Source organism: Haemaphysalis longicornis, unplaced genomic scaffold, assembly GCF_048455015.1.
Source record: "Haemaphysalis longicornis isolate Haplotype H1 unplaced genomic scaffold, Haemaphysalis longicornis Haplotype H1 scaffold_6, whole genome shotgun sequence".
NCBI lineage: Eukaryota > Metazoa > Arthropoda > Arachnida > Ixodida > Ixodidae > Haemaphysalis > Haemaphysalis longicornis.
Window position 1 is genome coordinate 145,272,368 of NW_027526407.1, and position 23,457 is coordinate 145,295,824.

The 23,457-nt window shown below is 49.5% G+C and overlaps 1 protein-coding gene across 3 annotated transcripts in view; it reads left to right on the top strand.

The window, feature by feature from the left end:
* The window catches only part of LOC144141176 (growth arrest-specific protein 2-like), a 273,543-nt gene that overhangs the window by 204,218 nt on the left and 45,868 nt on the right, over nucleotides 1-23,457 (top strand). For all 3 annotated transcript variants that reach the window (XM_077672733.1, XM_077672735.1, XM_077672734.1), the window contains one exon: nucleotides 1,124-1,248. In XM_077672733.1, coding sequence (XP_077528859.1) covers nucleotides 1,124-1,248 — 125 coding nt within the window. The remainder of the gene's footprint in view (nucleotides 1-1,123; nucleotides 1,249-23,457) is intronic.

Sequence of the window (23,457 nt, forward strand, 5' to 3'; positions counted from 1 at the left end):
CAATCAACAACTGAATTGAGCAAGAAAGCCAATGGGATGCACGAGGAGAGCGAGTATTACTTAGTTACCTTAGAAATACATCTGCTTTTCTTGCTTTTATAGCCAGCAGCAGAAAGTCCCCTGAGAGAGAGTCGGTGGGCTTGTCGTAAAAATCAAATATTTTAGCCATAATTTTAGAACTACGCATTTTAATGTGAGCATAGACGGCATGTGGATTTGCAAAAACTTTTTAATCGTGATTTGGTGTGGAAAAAGAGCTGTAGTCATTGTGTTCAATACTGCATAGAATTTGCTACATCAGGGAATGTTAGTATCAATTGATACTAACATCTCCCTGATGTACTTTCCTGATGTAGCAGTTACTAAGTGCATGGTCTAGACTAGTAACGGTTCCGCGCTTAGTGGTAGGACCTACGTACTTTATTGGGGCGTAGTAAACTCCGTAAGGAGTTAGTAAATACAGCCGTCAGTACCCTTTTACGAGCTTTATTTATTAAGAGTGTTGACTGACTCAACCACAACTCCAGTGGCAAAACGGGGCACGGCAAAACAAAACGTTGCGGCTTTTTGGCTTACCTTTGACGCTGCTGTTATCGTGGTCTGTCAGTGTAGCCCTTTTGTTGTGGTTCTTTTGAATGTAGTATCGAAGGCAGGGGCAGGCATGGACGTTTGGGCCTGGCTTGTCAGCTTCATGGAGTGACGAGCAAGGCGATTCTGGCGCCTTCTGGGTTGCACCTTGCAGTCCGTACATAATTGTACCGTCTAAAACAGGTTTCGTTGTGCTGCCAGCGCACACATTCGCTTGCCCAATTAGCACCACTACTGAACGCTTGCAAAAAGTTTGTGTTTGGAGGTTGGAGTTAATTTCTTCAAAAAAAATAGTAAGTGGATACGAAATTTCTCCGACTGACGAATCATTAGCACTCTGTGACAGCTTGTTGCTAACACCGAATCATCCGTACCCTGCGAACGAAGACGTCGCAGTCCTTTTAGGAGAAATCCTATGAAATTCGCCGAGGGCATCTTTTAGCACTATATGAGACCAAATGAACTGAATATGTACTGTTATTTTTTAACTAACGCGTGTGTTCCCTCCCTGTGTTTTCTTCTCCTTTCTCCGCAGACGTCGAAGACATCACGGCAGACAACTTCCTCGACAAATTGGACAACGGCGTGATCGTGTGCCGGCTAGCCAAGCTGATTCAGGGCCGGGCAGAACTATGCTGTCAGCAGAGCGGTTCTTCCAAGGTCAGTGTACCTACAATTTTACAGATTGCGTTTGATGCCGTTTAGCGCAAAACTAACTAGTACGGAGTCAAATGGCGGCGTCTGGAATGAGCTGAAGTGCGGGCGCCGGCCGAGCGAGACGATATAAGCGCGTTTCACTCTAAGGCGTCTTGTCCAATCGGTGGTGCCTACGTTGTCCCTTTATTACACCGTAGCACACTTCACACTACGGTAGAGCTCAAGGAAAGTTGCAAATGACAACTACTTCAGGTCTTGGGATGTGAGATGCGGTATCGTTACTTAGTCATCGGGGGATTGTTTTTGAACGAAGCCGATGCGTTGGCCATCCATGTACTCCAAGTCTTAAAGGAGCCATAAAGACAGGATACAAGTTTGTTTTATTCGAAAGATTTCGCGTTTTATAGTGCCCCCAGCGCTTGTCCGGCAGCAAATGATGCCGTATTCACTGATAAATTAATCAATTTAGGTTAAAATTTTGATTCTTCCGCCAAATCGTGGGTTTTCGTAATGTCAGCAATGAAGTCATAAGCGCGTGTATTCAAGCGAACCTCTACTGCGTCATTCGGGTTTGCGGCCTTGCTTTCCGTCAGCCCTCCCAGATGGCGCTGCTATAGTCATCCACGAACCGTTGTACGCCGTTGCTTTGTTTTAAATGCAGAGCATTTCAGTAACTCGCGATGTCATCCGCGTTGACGTCCGTAGTCGTAGTCCGCATCGCTCCCCGTCGGTCTGGAATTGGATTGGATTCGATTGGATTGGCTTGGCTTGGATTTGGATTGGATTAAAGTGGATTGTGTTGCGTCATAGCCGCTCCACGTTGCGTCATAGCCGCGGAAGGGGGTTTTAAATGCAGAGCATTTCAGTAACTCACGATGTCACCCGCGTTGACGTCCGTAGTCGCCCTTAGTCGTAGTCCGCACCCCTCCCCCGACACTATATAAAAAAAACACTATCCGGCGCCTGGTTTCGATCCCTCGACCTTGCGGGCGGAACGCAATGTACATGGTGCTCTACCCACTGCGCCACAAAGCCGACACAGAATGGGACGCTACCAACGCGCCTTATATCGTTGACTCATTCAAATTACTGCTGACGAGCGCTCTCTCGTCAGCAGTTGCCACAAGTGCAACAACATTAACGTAACGCAAACTATTAAACGTCGTGCGCCCCCGGAAATGCTCTGCATTTGATCGTGCCCCTCGCGAGGGGGATGTTTCCCTGCGTCGCCATGCGAACAGTTTGCCACGCTTTAGTTTTCGTAGCTCATCTCTCCATCGAGTCCTTGGCCAAATAGTGTTGCGTTTACGGTCTATTGGCAGCCACTACGTTAAACGGATGGGCGAATTTTATATTTGAGCGTATTTGCACCTGGCTTGTTTTTGCTACTGTAGAAAGTGATAGTCTCGTGAAAAATGAGGTATCCTCGACAAACAGGGTCACGTAAGACACCGCCGCCTACGCCAATCGGCCAGTGTCCTGTAAAACAACTTCGAAGCGACGGAGTGCTGTGCAGCTAAAACAAGCATAGTGCGCCCACTACCAACAGCAGTGCGCATCAGTATTTCTATGCTTACGCGCGTTTTCGTAACTTTCATTGTTTACCGCACCATTCTTACTGCTGTTAAATGAATATGCATTATACTTAAGCGCAAATAGTTCGTTCGGAAAGCCTATAAGCCGTTCCTAATTTGCGTTTGCTTTTTCCGGCCTCAGCCAATGGCACAGCTATAGGCTCATATGACATCATAGGTTCTGTTGTGGGAAATGAGCTAGCGGGTCGCATGACCATTCCGTTTTTTCCTAATTATGTAGCTTATTTGGGCGAAGTGTGCGTTAAAAGTTGTATCAGTATGATTCTATCGAGGCAATCTTTCGAATGAACCGAACTTGTGTTTTGTCCTCATCTAGCAGCAACGGTTTGGTACGCCGCAGCACACGAACGCAAGCACTCATAGGCGCGAGCGCCGACCAGCTAGGGGCGAACGAATCCCAGTGCGCATGCCCGGAGCACGCTGGAATGGCGTATCCCTCCTTTCTTTTCCTCTTTCGCGCCTCCCCCTTTCCACACTCCAGTTGTCGCCGCACCCGACTGCAGCTGCAGGCGGGTGCTGGCTTGCCGCAGCCGCCTCCGCAGTTTCTGTCGGCAGTGATGACGTCGTTTCCGCGGATGCCTGATAAGCACGGCTGGGGAGCACGGCATCTGCGGCCACCTTAGTGCCAACTGAAAATCGCTTAATGAACCTAGTATCACAGTCCTTCAATGCTTCTCTGGGCACGAAACTCCCGGCCAAGTTTTGTACGGGGACAAAGGCTACCGCGAGGGGCGCCACCGCAGATCGGAGAGCATCGGGCGGCCGCCACTGCTCTGTAACCAGACCGGCAGGCAGGAACGCAGTAGCAGCATTCCCGTTCGCACCAAATTTTTTCGCCACTCACAAAATGACAAGTCCATTTGAGGGGCCCATACGACACGTAAAGCGAAAGCGCACTGCTGATAAGTCGGCGAGCGTCTGTTTTATCTTATTCCGTGGTCCGTTCCCTGCCAAACGCGCTCTGACCACGCCCCCGGCTGCCCTCCGATCAACACCAGCACCGCGGCGCGGCAGCGTACGAAGCTCTCCCATAGCGTGATGGCGAAGTTTCATGACCAGAAAGGCATTGAAGAACTCTGTTTGTTAAAACGACGCGGGCACAGAAGGCGACACAGCACACGACCTTACTTAGTTGTTTTTTTTTCATAGTTTTGGGGGGTCGATTTTCCGATGTAACCAAGCGGGAATCACAGTTCTAACACTGTGATATCGCAGTATGAATACGCCAATTGCCAAATTCCGCTTCGTAATCCGGGTGGTGCGAGTGCGCCTGCTTCGTTGTAGCTGAAAGGCAAGTGTAATGGCGCGCCACCTAGGGATAAAAGCTGAACTTTGTTAAACATTTACCTAATAACATAATTCAATAAGTTAAGGCTCGCTTTTCAAGTTTGCAAACACTAAACTTCGAGTTTGCACGGTTTTTCTGTCATGACTTACGGCGGCAGCCGCAAGCGCTTGAGCACTACTACAACTTCGTATCGGTTGATTGCCCCATGCTTGCGCTACACTCGGTGACAACTTAAGAACAGCACCGAAAGTTGCCGCTGTGCCTTATCACCGTAGCCGGATGTTTCTCCGCGTGGTGCAAGTAGGGCGTTACTGGGAATATTTTGAACATGGCGTGAGCCGTTCCCGTGATTTTTTGGACTTGATATGCTTATAAACGACTCCAGTGACGACAAACAAACTGCGTGAGACAAGGCAGACGATATCACGCATTCATAGCAAACCCCTTTCAAAACGCGCGCGCACTGACGTCACGGGTGCGGCGCTTTGGCGGAGTGATACACTACATGAGGTGGTGCCGTTCTTGAGTTGTAACCGAGTATAGTTTGTCCTGTGCGCGGGGGACCAATCGCAGACCGGATTGTGATACGTATGGCCTATGGGGAGTTTCGCAACTGGTAGTATTGAATAACTATGAGTATGAGTCACCATCGCCGAAGACATTGACAGCGCTAGAGTGCAACGCGGGGGACCGCCGAAAAACAACTCAGTCGCTCAGCATGACATACGCTTGTGTTTCTAACAAAAGTTTTTTCAGGGTGTAGTTTCTAGAATTCAATATTAACGTGCGCTGCATATTTTTGTACGAGGGACAGGGACAGTGAAAACGACAAAACCAAACGATAGTTGAAACTAGCAACTGGTTTATTGAAAGCTCTGTCGTTATTTATAAGCATGGGATGGTGAGTGTACATTCATCCTGAAAATAGATTAAACATGATATCTTTGTGCGTGTGCGCTCATGCGCCATTTGATTTTTCTTTCTTCATCGTTTTTATCTCCTTTCCTTTATCTCCCTGTCCCTCGTCCAGATATGTAGCGCACGTTGATATTGGATTCTAGCGTGTATTTCTTCGCATCAGAAGGAAGTTGTGTTAAAATTGTGAAAACCTAAAGCGCCATGACTCGCGAACACGCTGGCTTAGTAATCCCAGGGCCCTGTTGCTCGCACGACAGAGGTCGCTATTACACCGTAAAATCTTCAATGAAATCGGAGCATGAGCCGGAAGTCTTTGCATCGCCAGGCGGGTCATCGGCCTAGCCACAGCACGGGTACCGTCTACAGGGTTAAGAATGGTACAAAGGAGAATGAATTAAGTATGCCCTATTCACTCTTAAAAAAAAAAAAACACTAACAGTTACTGTTCACAGTATAAACTAGGTACTTCGTGCTTTTACTAACTGGCCATGCATAACGTAGTAAAAAAGCTACGCGTGACTATGTGGATCGGCTGAGCGCGAAGCACGACATAGACACATTTAACACGCACGCATAAAGCTTAGAAAAAAATTAATTGAGAAAGAAAATCTACGGGATGCACGGTAAGAGCGAGTATAACTTGGGCCCCTGTGTTTTTTAGTGCGCTATTACGTTCTAGCGCGAGGCGTAAACGAGTGTTCCTGTGACTACATGAGACGACGGTTACGACGATGACATGAGACGCCAACAGCCGGAGCCCGCGTAAAAGTAGGCGTGGGATGGACGTTTAATGCGAAAAAGTGACAAACGTTTGACCATCAGGTTACCGAAGAGATATCATTTCGATAGAGAGGAGAAATCAGAAAACCCGGAGGCGAAGAATTCACTAGGGCATCGCAACACACGCCTGGCCCGAAGAACACGGGAGAGGCCTTAGTCCTGTGGTGGACTCATACATGATGATGATGACGACGACGACGATGATGATGATGGTGCGGCTGGGGAACGGAGGTGCTGGCTCTCACGCGGCGTTGATTCGCTCCTTTATAGGCCTTAAACGTACACATTGAGGCTGATCGTGAGTGGAGCGTAATATTGTGACATTTTCGCCTCTGTAGCATCGGATGAAAACGATGAAGCCACGACGTTGATGTTTTCATTGGCGCCCGCTAGCCTGGAGCGGCGGAGGCCTTCTTTTTCGCAGTAAAAGAAGAAGCGTATATATAGACACGTCACCGAAGATTACAGCATGGCGTTTCACGCTCCCTGATGGCGAAAACGTGCGGACTGGGCGTGAAGATCGGCTGCACGTTTCTCACAAATGGACTTGAAAAGGGTATGCGGCGAGAGGTTGAAGGTCGGTTCCATACAAAAAGCCGGCAACGTTTGTCGGGCGTAAGAAACGTAATCCTGCCCGATTGTCGACGAAAACTTTTTCTCTTCTCCCTCTTTTTGGACGTTTTTCGCTGTTGGGGGGCGTTACTACATCTATCGCCGCCATGCAAGGCGTCACTGTACACGCGTCGCCCCACAACAGGTTTTGCAGTGAAGGCTATGCAGTCACGGGGCCACAAATGGCCATCGGGATGACACCACGTCGCAGCACACTTTTTTCGGCATTTTTACACGGCAAGCGCACACACTTTTCTGCTGAAATGCGTAAGCATTCGCAGAAGCCTATGAGAGAACAAACTTCTATACTTCGCCGCAAAGACTGCCATGATGTTGCGTCGTACCAGGTCGGCGAGCTTGACTCGCACGTAAGGCCGGGTTCAGACTGTTGCACAACTGTCGTAATAACTTTAAAGAAGGACATTATTTGACGTCTCAGTCTATCGAACTGCGTGACACGCTGTTTTGTTTTTGTTTTTGTTTTTTTTACGTCCATAGATCACGATACGGCTTTTGCGTCGATAGTCTGAACATAGCCTAACGTCGGCGCAAATGGAGAACTAAATATTTTAAGCGTGTACTGTCGCCCACAAGCTTAGCTGGAGTGTCACATTTGACTTCAGCGTGGAATATCTCAAAAGTTCTTAACAAAAACTGGTCAAACGATTGTGGAGGACTTCAGAGCCCCCTAAACTTGAAAGGAATGCAGCGGTTGTGACTACATCACCTACACCAAAGCAGGAGGAGACGATAAGTGGGTATTGCGTTGTTCCAGCTAAGCCTGTGGACGACTGTACTCGACCTGCCATTAGGAACCTGATAACCTTGTAAAACTATTTGTGTGCGCGTGGTGTGTGTTTCTACTAAGTAACTTTGCTCGCTAGATCATTGCCCTCCCTTTGTCGGGTGTGCGCCAATTTCTCGGTGTTTTATCACGACAGCCTGCATGCAGTGAATGCGAATCTTAAATATTGTGTCATTTTGGTGCAGCCATTTGAAGGCTTCTGGTGCATCCAATATCCCTTTAGGTTTCTGATCTCAATCGCGGCAAGGCCAATTTTGCGAAGTTGCTGGTGTGTAGTTAAAGCCATCGGAATGCACATAGCCAAACAGGACGCGAAATTCCTCCTGACTGAGAGATACCGTATTTTCGTGCGTGTAACCCGCCCCTGCACATAATCCGCACCCCCACTTTCAGCCCGCCGGACAAGAAGCAAAAATAAATCATCGCGTATTGCCCGCACATTTGATACAGGAAAGGCTGCCCAAAGCTACTGCTCAAGCAACACATCACATACTATATAGACAGAAAAATCGTATATTTAGCAAGTAGAATACACTGACTTCAAGGCGAAAGTCAGAGCTATCACTTGAGCCGCAGTTTTCACTGTTGCACACAAGGTCATCTTCACGGCACAACGCGCATTGCCGTGAAGCGGCACTAAAGGAAAAACCCCGCGTATTATCCGCTCGCCTACTTTGCCACAGAAATTTTCGCATTTTTGGTGCGGGTTATTCGCGCGAAAATACGGCAACCTTTATGGAAAAGTCGACGTTGATTTTCCCAGCAGCGCGCAATGTGAGCGGCGGATGCCGGCTCTGCAGTAGTCACGAATGTAGCGCGAAATTCTCAAAAGCGAACTTATATGTCCGATGCACGGTAGGCAACGCGTTTTCGCCGCTTTCACCCGCCGCCACGGGAACGGGCTCACGAGAACGCCCGCCCGCTGAGAGGTCCTTGACACGACGGCGACGTCTTACGGGCGATCCCTCCGCCGTGTGCGTGCCACGTGCGGCGTCTTGGAGCAGAAGAAAGCGCACGCCTCGCTCTCTCCTTTTCCCCGCATCTCTGCCGCGGAGATTCGCCGGGAAGATAGGAGTGACTGCCAGGCCTCGTGTTCCGCCGTTAATCATCCTCCAGCGGTGCTCTTCGGGGTCCGCTCCGCATCACCAGAGCTGCTTTCTCTGGGCCGATATCGGCGTCCGCATTTGGTGCGCGTGCTACGTGGTCGTTGGTTTGACGGCTATGCTTTTCACCGCGTCACGACGAGGGAATGGCCTTAGATCAAAAGACAAACAAAAAAGTCCCATCTCCACTAACGTGAAACATTGTGAGGGGCGAAGCATGCAGTGTATAATACCCCTGTCACCCGGGCACTTTCAATCGCGATTGAAGTGAATCGCGATCGAGTTTTCGAGCGCGCTCGACGTACTGCCGCTGCTACACGGCACGTTTCAATCGCGATCGAGAAGTTGCACCGGTTGCACTTGTGTACGCCAGATGGCGCTAACAATGTACTTGCGGCCGGCGTCTGGTAACTTCGCGCGGTCGTAGGTATACGTAACTATGTAAATATTACCTCGCGCTTATTTGGGTCAAGTTATTTGACACAATTTGTGGCGTTAGTTGAAGTTGTCACATTCTGTGCCATTACTGAGCGGGGACGAGAGTATCGCCGCTTTCGTTCGATCGCGCTTGGAAGCCTCGATCACGCTTGAGAAGCCAGGATTGAGTTCGAGCGGGATCGAGATCGATCGCGATTGAAACTGCCGTGTTGCAGAGGCCCGATCCGGATTGAGCTCGATCCGGATCGACTCAATCGCGATTGAAAGTGCCCGTGTGGCAGGGGTATAAGTGTATTCTTGGCGCCTTGGCGTTTTTGCCAACGGAGATGAAACCGTTGGGAGGTAGAGGTATACAGCTCTGCTGTAAAAATCTCTTTTCTGTGAAGCACGGAGCTCTCTAGGGCGAGGCGTAAACGAGTTTCCCGGTGTTTTAGTACCGTGACCAGATGAGACGACGATTACGACGACAACGACGACAGGAGACGCCAACAGCCCGAGCCCCTAAAATATTCGTCGGAGTTACTGTTCCTCTCTGACTGGTCAAAATCGTCCATCGCCGGTAATCAAGAATTGTACTTCGCACAACGCTGCTTCTATGTATACTGTTACAGCCGTTAATTAATCTGAACGCAAACTTTCAGGGGAAGAGGCGTTATCGAAAGATCTGTTAGATTTCGATTCCTACCTGATGTTTCCGTCCAGTGCTATTTTTTTTTACAAACAGTGCGATGAGGTCTCCCTACTTTATATCGCAGAAAAATAATTCACACCTTTGTTTTTTATCTTCAAAAAGGATTAACACAGCGGTGATTGGGTGTGAATTCGTGCTTACATCAAATCGCGCCTTTAGCTTTAGAGATCGCGAATATCAGTGTCCTGAGTCCGAGCACGCGGGTTCAGTCGCCGTCACGGTGTATGCTTTTCAGATGGAGGCGGATAGCCGAGACGAGGCAAAAAGCGAAGACACCCATGGCGAGATTTCGGGCAAGCTTAAAGGAGCCATGAAGACAAAATAAAAGTTGGGTTTATTGCAAAGACTGCTTAGTCCCGATAACAATGACACCAATGTCATCGCAATCTTCGAACAAATAACGGAGATATTAAAGAAAACGTGTGAAGCAGTCGCGACCCCCTAGCCAATTTCCCGCAACTTTTCTGTGGCGTCACGGAACCTTGTTTGTGCGATTGGCGGCCGCCTAACTGACCTGTCGCGACGACACATGACTGGACATCTGTAATGGGGCCTCTAGCTCCATTTGACCGCATCACTTGAATGCTAACGGGCAGTTAACACACTGAAAATTATGTTTTATTGTTGGCCCGTATGACGTCATCCTTGCTCATAACACGTCACTGTGGCGCAAAATTTGAAAGTTTTTAAATACTTCTTGCTTTTTTTTCGTTAAAAAACATCTTTTGGGGCTGCAATGGAGCTGAGTGAGATACTGAATCCTAGTTCTTTCAAATTACACGAAGTTGTATTTTCTCTTCATGGCTCCTTTAAATATCTTCCGGTGTTCGAAATTAAGCCGGAGCCCTTAACCGCGGTGCTCGTCGTAGTCGAGGTGTACCTTTGGCGCGTTAAACCACACACACAAAAAAATAATTTTGGAAGACGCAATAAAATGAAGTGTTATTGGAAAAGCGCGAAATGTTTAGTTTCGTTGGCTCGCTTTGCTCCCAATCACTCTTTTCGTCTTCGTTTGAGTTCGCAGCTACACTAAGCTTCCCAATTTATTGAATAAACAGGATGACTGTTTCGCGCAAGGAGTTAACCCATGAACTCCTCCTGTTGATTATGCAACTGTTTAGGTTAGTCAGGGCGCTCCGCGCGCATAACCCCGAGCCCATTCCTCGGCGCAGCGCAAGACAAAGTAGCCCGCGCCCCAATTCCGGGGTGTAGCCTTGCGCGCGGGCGGATCGGAGTATCAAAACGTCCTCCCGCCCCACAACGGCCTCCGCGGCGGTCCGTCGATCTCGGCCCGACTTCTCCTCGTCATCGGCCTCAATCGTGGCTAATAAGTGGTGCTCCAATTCGTTCGTCGACCCTTGCCGGGCTGAGGGGTGTACGTCACGGCGTACATACGGGCGACCCGGCCCCCGTCCTAATCTACGACGCTTCGCCCTGACGTGCTCGCGAGAGCCTTCCGTCCTAATCGAGTTTAGGCTAATCCGCCCCGCCGGCGGAAACGGCGGGAATTAATGGGGCTTCGTGGCCTTGGTGGCTCCGTCGCGAAGGCAGCGGCGGCGCTACGCTCTGTCTTCATCGTCTTTGCCTGAGGTGATTGACGGGAGCAGAAATGGGAGCGGAACGTATTACAACGAACGGTTGATCCTGTTAGGGGCTCCACGTCCGGTGTTCTTTGCACTGTTAGGCGCACCCGAACTGATCTTTGTCGGAAATGACGGCAGCGATGACGTTTTAAGTTTGAGAAACTTTATCGCACTGGGACGTGATGCGGAATATTTTAAAGCATAATCATCATCATGTCATGTTTCTCTATATATACTCCCCGAGTTTACTGGGGCTACAGCCTCTCGTCTCGTCGAGCTTGGGGCGGAATCTTATGGGAACCTTCTCGATACCGGTGTCGTCCTCCGGGGAGGCTGATTGGAAGAGACGTTAATCGTGAGGCTCCAACGTCACGACGAGGGAAATAAGCTGGTCGAACAGGTGGAAGCATCATTTCGACCTCAGTCTTTTGTTCCTCACTGCTTCTAAGCTCGTCAGACAACAAGCGTTGCAGGATACTGGAGGAACTTGCGTGGCGCATCGTGTATACAAGCTCAAGAAACGAATCATGAAGAAGAAATTATGTTGCAAAAAAAAAAAATACGTGCTGTTCAATGGAAATTTACTTACTAAGCCTTACACTCTTTTAGGCCTCCCTCGTAGACGCAAGGCTGCCTATATTTTATGAAAAAATAAGAGGGGGGTGGGAGTGCGCGCGAAAATAACTCTGTCTGTCAACAAATAACGGGTACGGAGAATTGTTCGTGCAGCCGCACCAACAACATGCGGCTGCAAGAACATCACTGATTTTGCAATTGTAGTGGGGAGTTTTTGTGAATACCCTGCTTTCACTGTTTTTCATTTTTGTTATGTTCTACTTTCTTTGTGCATGCATGCTTTCCGTTGCCCTTTTTGCCACCCCTGACGTAGTCCTGTGTACACGTGTACACTGGGGTGATATGACAGCTAGCGCAGCCTGTACAAAGCGTCTCGGCCTAAATTTAACTTGTGTCGTCAGCAAGCTGCCCTGGGCGTCACGTTAGAAGTGCGTGAATTTCACGTGGTCCGTCCCGTGTGTGGCTGGAGTGTGGATTCTGGAACGCCCGACTGGACTAATTTGTTGCTTTCGCTAGAAAAAGCGCAACATTTCGAATCGTAGCTTTACACCGCGTTCACAGTCTGTCAACCAAGCGGGCACAACCTCGCTGTGAAACCTCGGAAGCGGTGTCCTTATGACGCCAGGGGGGGTTCCGGCAGAAGACTTCAGAAGTGTACGTAGCGGGCCGAATCGTAGCGGTTGCGGAGAGCGGCGGCGGCACTAAAAGGCGCTTTCCCTGTGAGCTCCGCGAAAGGTTAACGGCTCGCGTGCGCATCGAACCGCGCACAACAAGGCGGCCCGTCGCGCCTCCCTGCGTCTTCGGCGCTTCTTCCGTCTAACGCTTCCGGTGTCGTCGTAATGAGCTATCGTGCTGTGCCTACCCACGCCGTGGTCGCGCCTCGACGACGAACGGCGCGCCGGGCCGTCCACTTTCTCCCTCGCCCGCTTGCCGTTTGCCGATCCGTGTTTAGCGCCGGCATCAAAGCAAATAAACAGTGCCGTACGGCTACGTTTATTATGAAGGGCGGCGAAGTGAGCGCGTTGATGTGGACGCGTACCGGCTGGGAGAAAACGTATGGCGAAGGCTGTCGACCTTAAAGGAACCCCACGGAACGCCGATAAACCCTTTCTCACTTTCCGTCGTGCCAAGAAGCACTTTGAAAGCAACGGTTAACGCCAGCACAGAGCATCGCGGCGTGATTTGCTCGTCTCAGCGATAGAAGTGCGCAGTTTTTGCAGTGTGCAGAAGTGTGCAGTGTGCAGACGCCGGCTTTTAAAGTGAAAGCTAAAGTGAAAGTGAAAAACTAATGCATATCCCCATAGACCGGTTGGTCGACTGAAAAGCTCTGGTAAAATCTCTGACCACAAGGCGCGTTCGTGAAACCGGCTTCCCTTGTGTCAAAAGGGTTACTCAAAAATCTTGAAGAAGGAACGGACAGTACACGCATCGATTACGAAGGAGTACAACAGTGTACCTTTATCTCACAAACCGCGTCTGGGCATACATTTAGATCGTAGATGCGAGCCCATGCGAAAAATTTCCGCATGCGTTCGTTCGTTTCGCATGGGCCCGCAAGGTTGACGCACTTCTATGGCTAAGGTTTAGACGCAGTTTTGATGCCAGAAAGCTTTCGCGGTTCTCTCAACTTTAGGAAGGAATTGTAAAGTTTTTTTAGCCTAGTCAGCCATATATGAGTTTCATATTAATATATACTAGAGGGAACTCTGGCGCCAGTGTCTACGGGAGCCAGCGAACGTTGCGTGCCGTCTTGTGTACCGGATAAGAACGTTCCAGTCGTCCTCAACACGGCTCGCCAAGAAACTCAGAAGTTGCTCGTGGCTGAAAAAACAACAAACAAAAAACAATAGTATTGTCAGCAGATTATTTAAAGTTATTGTATTTATGGAAAAGTAGAGCTTTAAGTAGAGTTATTTTCCGGGAATAATTAGAGGTTTCATGCAAGACGAAAAGAAAAAAAATGTTAGCCTTTTTTTTTGGAATGGCTCTTGTCTGTGCTAATTGGTACAGTGTTAGTACAGTCTGTGCTAGTTGGTACCAACTAGCACAGACAGTTGGTACAGGTCTGTGCTAGTTGGCAGCAGTGTGTATTGTATCCCCCTCTTCCTTTTGTGTTCGTTTTATTCAAGCTGATTCCCACCGAAGCCTTTTTTTGTTGTTGATTTCGGCTCCAGGGACGAAAAGTGGCAAGCCAAGCCAAGCCAATCCCAGTGTATAAGAAACGTTGCTGGCAGCTATGGGGGGCTCCCATGACTGCACGCGATTGCAGCGATAGATTTCCCGGTAGGCTATATTGGTGTGGAACTCGATGAGCCATTTATATTGCTTTCGCAATGAAAGACAGGCGCGCGAGGAGGGAGTCGTCCTCTGAACGAGCACTGTTCATCAATCTCCGTGTGGCTGGTGGAGGCCGTCGGACATTTCCGAACACGGCATCTGTGCGGTGTTTACGTTGTGGCAGCGGTCTTCTTCGAATAGCGGAAGGAAGCGAAGATAGGAAGACGCCACATGACGACCCTTCATGGGGCTGATGTTCGTAGCCTCCCTCCTCTTCTTTCCGCTAAATTTGGCGTCGCCTCTTCGAGGGGTAGTCTTTCCCTCCGGGCTGCGTGATGAAAGCGGCCGGGAGGGAAAACATTTCTTTTACATAACGCGGATGACGTAACACAGAACCAGCCTTTAATAACTCACTCAGCTCCATTGCAGCCACGAAAGACGTTTTTTTAAGTGAAAAAAAAAATGTAATACTCAAAAACTTTCAAATTTCGCGCTACGGTGACGTAATATGCGCAGCAGTGACGTAATAGGGGCAAGTTTAAAAAAAAAACAGTGTTACGTGGCGGCAGAGCAAATGAGAGGAACCACGGCAGGTATAACGCTGTAATATGCGCAGGAGTGACGTAATAGAGGCCAGCCTTAAAAAACAGTGTTACGTGACGGCAGAGCATATGAGATGATGCATGGAAGTTATAACTCTGTATTTTCACTATGCACAAAGCGCGTATATGCGTTTCCTCGCCAGCACAGCCAGCCGTCATCTAAGCTTGCTATGGGGGTCATACCAGAGCAAAAACTTACCTAAAGCACACAAACCCACCCAAACTGAAATAAATAGCAGCCGAAACGGACCTAAAATGTACGAAGCAACGCAACTATTAAAAAAAAATACGTACGTAAATCCTTACCGCGGGTAGCTCAGCCAGCCTTTTGTTGACATATATGGAGAAACGAAACCAACCCGAAGCGGACAAAATCAACCAATCTAAAAAAAAGAAAATCTGAACCGAAACCCACCCAACAGGGAAACAACCGCGGCGATTGAAAATACCCGGAACTGACCTAAAAAAGACAGAACCACAAAAACGTCCCCCCCGAAACAGCAGTTGCAACTGACCTAGCGGTGACAAAACTACGCGAAACATCATTTATAATGCATAGCGGTGGATTATATGCGCGATAAAAAATATTAATCTTCAAGCGCGACAAAATGTTAAAACGAAAACAACAACGCTAACGGGATTCAAACACGAGTTTGGGTGTGCGCTACGCAGGAGCGGAACCACTACACTACGAGACCAAACGATTCTGTGCGATGAAATTGAGTGCCACGAGCACATAGCTTCAAACGTGCCCCTAGGTGGCGCCACGTGTCACCTGGCTGGGCCGGCAATGCGCCGCCCACAGCCTGGTCGTGGTCGTCGCGTGTTTTTGTTAACAGCGAAGCTTTTTAGCAAATCGTAGTTTTTCGTGTCCGCAGTTAAAAATACCAAGAAATTCCCGAGCGCGCGCTCCTGTGTGCGTGCCTCGCGACGACTGCCCAGCGTCCCCTGCGCACGTTCGGCAAACCAAACATACCCACTTAGGGAGATCGGCCAAGATTGGCAAAAAAAAGAAAACAGCGTTCGCCGTAATCGTGGAAACACTTGCTGGGAACGAGAAAGACACGTCATGGCGTACGCCCCTCCAAGGTGACGTCAAATGACTTATCACTTCCAAAAAAATGAAAAGCTCACACTTATGGTAACAATGATGGAGGATAGGTCGTTGCGACAGCTCAAAAGAAGCAAATCGGTTGCAATCTGTAATCGTGGACTTAAACCTTCGTGATGGTCGTCAAGGTTGCGTGCAGCTGCGCTACCTTCAAGTCCTACGCGTTAAGTGCTAACCACATGGAGCGATTTTTCCAGCGACGCGACTAGGATCCGCAGTCGCTGATCCGAAGACGCTCGCCGAGGCAACCACATGACAGCGACGGCTCGAGCGACTGAGGACGGCGATTTCAATGTTGCCGCACTGCGCATAGTAACGCGCTTGGTACGCTGGTTGTTTACAAACATATTTTTTTGTTCATTTGTCATAAAAAAACATGACTAAAAAGTATTACGCCTTTCTACCTTGCTTTTTGCACTTCATTGCATCTCTAAAACTGGTTTAAGTATGCATAGCGCGCGCTTTTCCTTCTGCGCCTCGTCTCTCGGCTCCAACATGAACGCCGTGAAGAATTCGCTTTCTTGACGTCGTTTTTGCCACACGGGTCTCACCCAGTGTGTGCGGGAGCCTTCTTGCTTCTGCTTCAGCATGTACATAAGCTTTGCCATGCAAAGCTTTCTCTGCCGCTGCATTGCAAACGCCGTCTGCGCGGAATTTGCGCGCGCGCCAAATCTCCCTCCCGTTCTCTTCCAAAACCGGAGGTTGCGTGCTTACGTAGGGGCTCTCCTATTGGCTAGTCGCTGAGGCCACTTCCGGGAGGCGAGCGACTGTTTCTGGCGACCCAGAACCGAGCGATTCGATGAGCGACTTGGTCCGCGGCGAAAAGTAGTTCGTCGCTAGTCGCGTCGCTCCCCAAGTCGCTTGCAAAATCGCTCCATGTGGTTAGCGCTAAACTGTTCCCGATTTCTGCCCATGTCTCTTCTAATTTTTTTTTTTCCTTTGGCACTGAGCAAAAAGAACACAAGGAAGCAAGTTGACCGCTTTTTTTTTTTGTCGCTTTATAGCTCACGTGATTTACCGGTTACGCCTGCTGCCCCCCTCTCCCTCCTTTCCGGTAAAGAAAACAGACGCTACCACGTCCCCGAAATGATTATAATAGTATGAACAAAAGTAGCGGATAGGAGAGTGCGAGAATAATGCTGTGGAACAGGCGACAACGTCGAAGTATAAATAGGAACGCGCCAGTAAAAGGCGGTGGGGTTCCCCCGCCTCAACGATATATGGGCACCCGCGCTTCCGAAGAAATATTACATATACATCGTGCCCCGACGCCGCTGGCCGGACAGGAAACTGCGCACAAACTTGCGCGGGAAAAACGAGAGAGAAAAAAAAAAGGCGCGCAAATAATGGCGCGAAACGCGAAATAACGCGCGAAAATTAAAAAAGAAAAGGAGAGGTGAAAGTGTTTTACCCTGCGGGGTGCAAATCTTTCCAGACGCCTCCTGATATGCCCCGGTTAGGCGCGGCGATCATATACGCGGCTCTGGTAGAGGCTTGAGAAGAGGATCCGCCGCGCTGTGTCTGAAGCCTGATGCCTCTTTTCGGCGAGGGTAGATTGCCGAAAAATGCTTGCCCCGGACGAAACAAAAAACGTGTGTAAGAAGACACTCGAGGAAATGTGCGGGCTGCATGTTCGTCGTGGGTGTGGCGCGGGGTCCGGTATCAGACCTTTTCTTGAGACAGGGCCGGACGCGGCGCCGTTTGAAACGTTCTTTCGTGTGCCAGTGTTGAAACACCCTAACAAATCCTTGCGGAACTCGCGATATATGTGAGTTCACAATATGAGGCCGATTGAGCTCCGTGTCGTCTTTTTTCTACCAGGAGTACTGGTCAAGGAATATGGAATCGGTGTGTTCTGTTTACGAGCTCCACCGACGAGTCTGTTTTAAATCCCGTTGAAGTTTGCGTCTGTCGTGAAGTGGGCTTTCCCTCATTACGCGTGTGCTTTCCGTGAAACGTTCTTAGCGGGAGCTTTCCGAATCGGGCCGAAACCATAGTCCCTTCTCCCGTACACAGCGCTTATTGGGATTAAGTTGAATGCCGGGTTTGTACACGCGTGTTGCCTACAGCATCAATTTCAGTAGGGGGAACATTTTATGAAGTGTCTGCCTCATTAACCTTTTTTTTACAAGGTTATCCTCCATTTGGGCGTGAAAAGTCGTTCTCTTAAACTTCGTCAGTACGTAACCTGCTTGAGCTGTTTGTACGCTATGAAATGCGTCGCCAAGTCGAACCAGAATTTACAATGCTGTTTTTAACTTGTTAATTAAGCTGTACCGTTGTTTTCTTCACAGTATTTTCGTCCCCCGTGACCGTCAGGTGTGGTTTAATGAGATTGCAGTGTAGTGGGAGGAGTGGCGTAGCCAGAGCAATATTTCGGGGGTGGTATACGCCACCGGGGGAAAAAAAAAAGAGGGAGAGACTGCGCCAGACGCCCAAACATCCTGTCTTTTTTTTTGCATGCCTAAAATTTCGGGGGGTGTTCTGACACCGTAACACCGTAACCCCCCCCCCCCCTCCCCCCCTTCCTGCTACGCACCTGAGTCGGATTGTGCTTGAAAGGGGAGACGGGGGCTGGTTGATGCTTTACTGCGAGCATTGCGACACAGGCGTAGAATAACACGCGAGGTGATAGATCAGCCCTTCATTGTCTCGGGCGCAATCCTTCGCCTCTGTTGGCGTAGCGATAGCCACCACTGCTTGCACTTCGCTGTTGTGGCAAGGCGCATTCATAGCAACATTCGAGAATCAAACTAACGCATTCAGGTCTGCATAAAAAAGACATGCTTTCGCGTCTTATAAGCTCGATCCAATTCTTACTGAACAGAATGGTTAGGAAACTTCTATTTGTTTCACTGGGTTGGTAAATGAAAAGAAGTCTCCTCGATGCACTCGTCCCGTCACAACGCGGTTCGGAGTCCCCAGCTGACGGTTCATGAGTGCCAAACGTATTTAAGAACTTACGGCGAAGCATTTTCTACGTTTTTGCCGAGCAAAATGTATCGCCCGCAAAAACCGAGAAAAGAGTTAAGGGTTCAGTTCCACTCAACGTTATAGCTGTGGGAAGTGCGGTGCAGTGATTTACCAGTGTTTGCGGGAGCTTAAGCCTGAACTTTAAAACCCCAGGATTCGTTTTCCTTCGCTGTCGCTGAGCTTTGGGTGCTGCCTGACGAAGCTGGCGATTTTCCTGTCTTCGTTGACGCCTGGCACAGGTGAATTGGCCCTCCGGCGTCGCTGTGTTTCGCGAGCAAGCGCCCGCTGTCGCTCGAATCGCGCCAACTGTTCGGCGTATCGAGCGGGCGACACCCCGGGCCCCTAAAAAGCTCCGCACTTACAACGTTCGGCACATTGATCACTAATGATATGGTCCTGACCATTGCCCATAGCATTGGATATGGGCGAATTTTATCCATCAGCGGCTACAATCGTGATCGTGGTTGATGACGTCATCAATGAGTGTGGCACATATAACTGCTTCTGAGGGGCAAATAACTTCTGCAACTTCCGGTGGCAGCAGTGATCGTCAATTGGCCAATCCCTCGAATGTGGATGTAGGAGGCGCTTTTCTTTTTCTGAAGGCGGACATGAAAGATGTCAGCGAGTGTACACCACTAAGTCTTCTCTCTAGGCAAAAACAAAATATAGCTGGGCCCTAGAAGCTTCCGCTCGCACTTCCCGCACCATTTGACCCGCCCGCAGTCTGTTGCCGTCATGCTAGGCGTCACGACGAGCTTGTCCCCCGTGCTTCGGAAATGGGCGGGAGCAGCTGGCCTTCGCCCAGTCGTAGATCTGCGCTGCCACGCGTTGCTCCTCGTCGTTCATTCTCGGCGACGTTCCGGAGGAAAGGCGGCTTCTCCGCAAGGGCTTCGCCGGCTGATCGGCTAGACACACATGCGCGCGTGCCTTCTGTTCCCTCCTCTTTCCCTCTCCATCTTCCGCCCCGTCTCCCAGATGGCGGCGCCCCAGTCGCGCCGTCCGTCTGTTTATAAACATCTCCTAACTCCCTCCCCCTCCCCTCCTCCCCGTGCAGTCTGGCCCAGTTACCATCGCCACCCTTAGATAGGAACGTCGCCCTTCAAATCTATCTCTCCCTGCTAATCTTGCCGGCCCATCACCAACTCTAGTGTTGGTTTAGAGTCTAGTTAGTGTCCAGCGCTGGGAAAGGCGCATTCGTGTAGTCTGGCCTTCTGTAATTAACTAAACGTCAAAGCGACGCTTCCTGAAGCTTGGAGGTGAACGCTTCCGCGCCCGGAGTTCTAGACTGGAGGAAGGGTAGTGAAACTTGGCGTCTGGGGTTGCTTGATCCTCTGACCCCTTGTTAGTCTTGGCCTTCACGGGCTGCTTCGAAGCGTCGTTGTAGTTATCCGGGGGAAAAGTTGTCGGTTCGTCGACCTTCGCGAGCTGGGGATGTGTTGGTTAGGCCGACGTCGGTCAACGTTCGCGCGAATGCTTTCACACCGAGGCTCGAGGTATCCCCCACAAATAAGGGTCCTCCGGGTTTTTCTTGCGAGACAAGCTTCCGCGCTGTATCGCTCGCTGTAAACGTGCGAGTAAGTTGGTACGCCCATATTGCTTTCAAGTGCAGTATCTTTTTGTTTTCTTCAAATTACATGAAATATTTATCACATGACGTGACACCGGTATTGCGAAGGTCGTGGGTTCGGATCCCACTCGGGGAGCATGTTTTTTCTCTATTGGTTTTCTATCTTTCAAATATTTCAAAAACTATATCTGTTTCAAAAAATAACAAATGACTAGCCACCTTATCCACTTTGCCTTCTTTGGCGTTCTTGCCCGCTAGCTTTTCTATCTGTACACACAGAGAGGGGGCAGAGGAGGCGGTGGCTTCATTCATAATGAGCTAACAATTGAACTTTGTTCCCGCGTTCCGTGTTGAGTGATAGTTCCCTAGTGCAGAAGACCACAACCGAGTTTTTAAAGGAACCCAATCGGTTCTTACAAGGCAAAATTTAGCTCCTCCGAGAACAGTGTGCGTGCCAAGGCATCCCTCTTCTCCCTCTCTCTCATCTCTTCGTCCCGCTCCTCTTCCTGATGTGATCATCATCTGGAAGAAGACAGCGCGGCGAGCAGTCTGGCGTTGCAGGCGCAGCTGCCTCTTCCGTCGCTGGCGCCGATCCCACATCACTCCTCCTTCTCCTCCTCCGCGGCTTCCCCTGTGGCCCGAGGTCGCTGCCCCCTGCCCAAGATCCGTTAGATGACGAGGAACCCGGAGGAGGGGAGGATGGAGAGGGGGATAGAAACGGCACGCGGAGCTTTCTTCAGATCGCCCCGAATTCAGCCGCGCGTTCCCTTCTCTTCCGTATCTTCCTCCGAGAATACCCCCCCCCCCCCCTCCTTATCTCCTTTCTTTCTGGCTTTTATCGCTTTGTTTTGTCTGTGCCCCATAAAACTTGGACGCGCCGGAAGCAAATGTATACACATACGCATCGCAGCGTCCAGCTTTGACGCGCGGCTGTATTGGAGAGCGTTTGAAGACGCGTGCCTTTACGCGCGCACTGTTTATGCTAAACGAAAAGCGGAGCGAAATAATAAATTGGTTGAATGATTCAAGGTTAAGGTTGAACGTCCGTTAGCGTTCGAGTTGCACTTTGTATAGAAATTAACTTCAACCCCGTGCTTCCTAAACTGCCTAAAGGGAGACCGGAAGTTGCAGTAAGGTATACATTTGGGCGAATTGGACGACGTTCATCTTTGAGAGTCTAGCTCCAATCAACACAGCCAGAGAGGGATGTCGCTATACAAGCGCTTTCGGTTCCTTTTATTTCCTTTGTAGTGCTAATTGGCGCTCGATTTTCTTTTTGTTTTCTTTTTCAGAAACAGGAATATTTGAAAGCTTTATCGAGCGATATATTTGGTCGAACTGCGGCGCGGAATTTCTCTAGATGCCTGGTTCCCAGGAAGTTTCGTTTGGCGTACAGTGTTTTTTGGCGATACATATGCTGGCGAATGAAATGAAACAAAAGGCGGTGTTGTTTCATGTCCGTGTTTTTTGGCGATGCATATATAATACGCAACGAGCTCCGCTGCGTATTGAATTGTTTTGGTGAGCACTGTTCAGGTCAGTGGATTTCGGCGCGTGTTAAGGATCCCCAGGTGGTCAAGATCAATCCCGAGCCCTCCACTACGGCGCGCCTCATCGCCTGCGTTGCGTCGGCGCGTTAAACCCTACCATCAATTAATTAATCAATCGATCACGTCAGTGGAAACGCGTTAGGGCGTTGTATCCGTAATGTGAGTGCATAGCCGAATTACACACAAGTAACGTATTAAATTAAAAAAAAAACCCTCAGTTGAGGTGACTCGGTCCAATGAATAAAAAAAAATGTTTCACTGCGCAAGTAAACCTTTCGGCGCAAAAATAGAGTCAATTTTGTGTTTAGCTTCAATCTTATAATTGGTGGGTTAGTAGTAACTACGCAGGTGCCGGTGAATACGGGCACAGTTTATTGTCGGGAACTGCGGCATTAGTGAGGTACCGATGGTCAAATAGTTGTTTAATTTAATCGCCTTTTAGCCCAGCTCTGTGAGGTCCGAACCAAAGCGTGACCTAATAGATGAAATCCAAAGTGAAATTCAAAGTGGGAACAGTTTTTACATATCCCTCTTCCCCCGATAGAAAAGGTAGTCACGGGGTAGGTAGGAGAGTGCGGGGGAGGGAGGGGGGGGGGGGGGGAGGGGGTCGAGTGGCGTTTAACTCGTTTTGCGTGCTTACGCATTTTTAAGGCGAAAGCCGTAGATCTCTATGTTTCGAGCATGCATGGTGTGTGAAATACAGAAAATCGAGTAATGTGGAAGTCCGGGCCCCTTGGTTCATGATGGCTCAATAACCAGTGACTGTCTTTGGGCCTTTGTTTTTCCTCTACGGGTAGCGTTTTTTCACGGGTTTGTTTATTGAGCACAGAAAATCGGGGCGCGAGCCGGGTAGCTCGCGCGGGGAAAGAAAAACAGCAGCACCGGAGGAGGGGTTCTCAGAAAGGGCGACGGACCGTAGAACGTTCCGGACGCGCCTAGTGTACATCTCTGCGCAGACTGGCTGGGTACGGAACTTCTCTCCACATTGCTATGGGTGACGTCCTAGTCGCGGGCGAAAAAGACCGAGGAGGTACGCGACGGCGGAAGAGGCTAGACCAGCTCGGAAAGCGGCTCGTCGTGACCGCCGTTGGGAGGAATCGCCGTATGGGTGAAGTTGTCACAGCGTCAATTCTGGAGCAACATGAAATTTCAAGAGAAATAGCTACAAGAGATCAACAGAAGGCCTTCACATTCTTAGCAGGTTCTAAGCATTCCCCGTAAGTTAACGTATACTCGACGAGGAAGTTCGTTGGTCCGTCTGTAACGCTTTCATGTATCGCACTTTCACCGCATGCGAGAGCCCTGGAGCGCGCATAATTTCGTACGAGACCGCTTATATTGCCCTTGAAAACATGTCTTCCTAGCCTAACGAGACCTCAAAGTTGTCGTGTAAAGGGATTTATGGGGCCTTCTGGAGGTATTTAATAAAAGGTCATAAGCCCGGCTACTTGGACACAAGACAGATTATATGGCCGCTGATGTGATGTCTACCGAGCAGTGCATTCTTGTATAGCAGTGAAGCCGACCTTGAAGGGGTGCGAAGGGGTACGATGGACAATGTAAGGCAGAGTGGGGTACGCCTTTAGCCGAAAATCCCTACTTGGATGTTTCCGAATTGTTTTTTTTTTAATTCGAGTTGTTTCGTTGTCAACGCGTCCAAGCAATCGTCGTAACGTTACCTCGAAGCTAGCACGCAGTGCCATTAGTCGTTCTCACGGCGCGAAACAATGCGTGACGAGT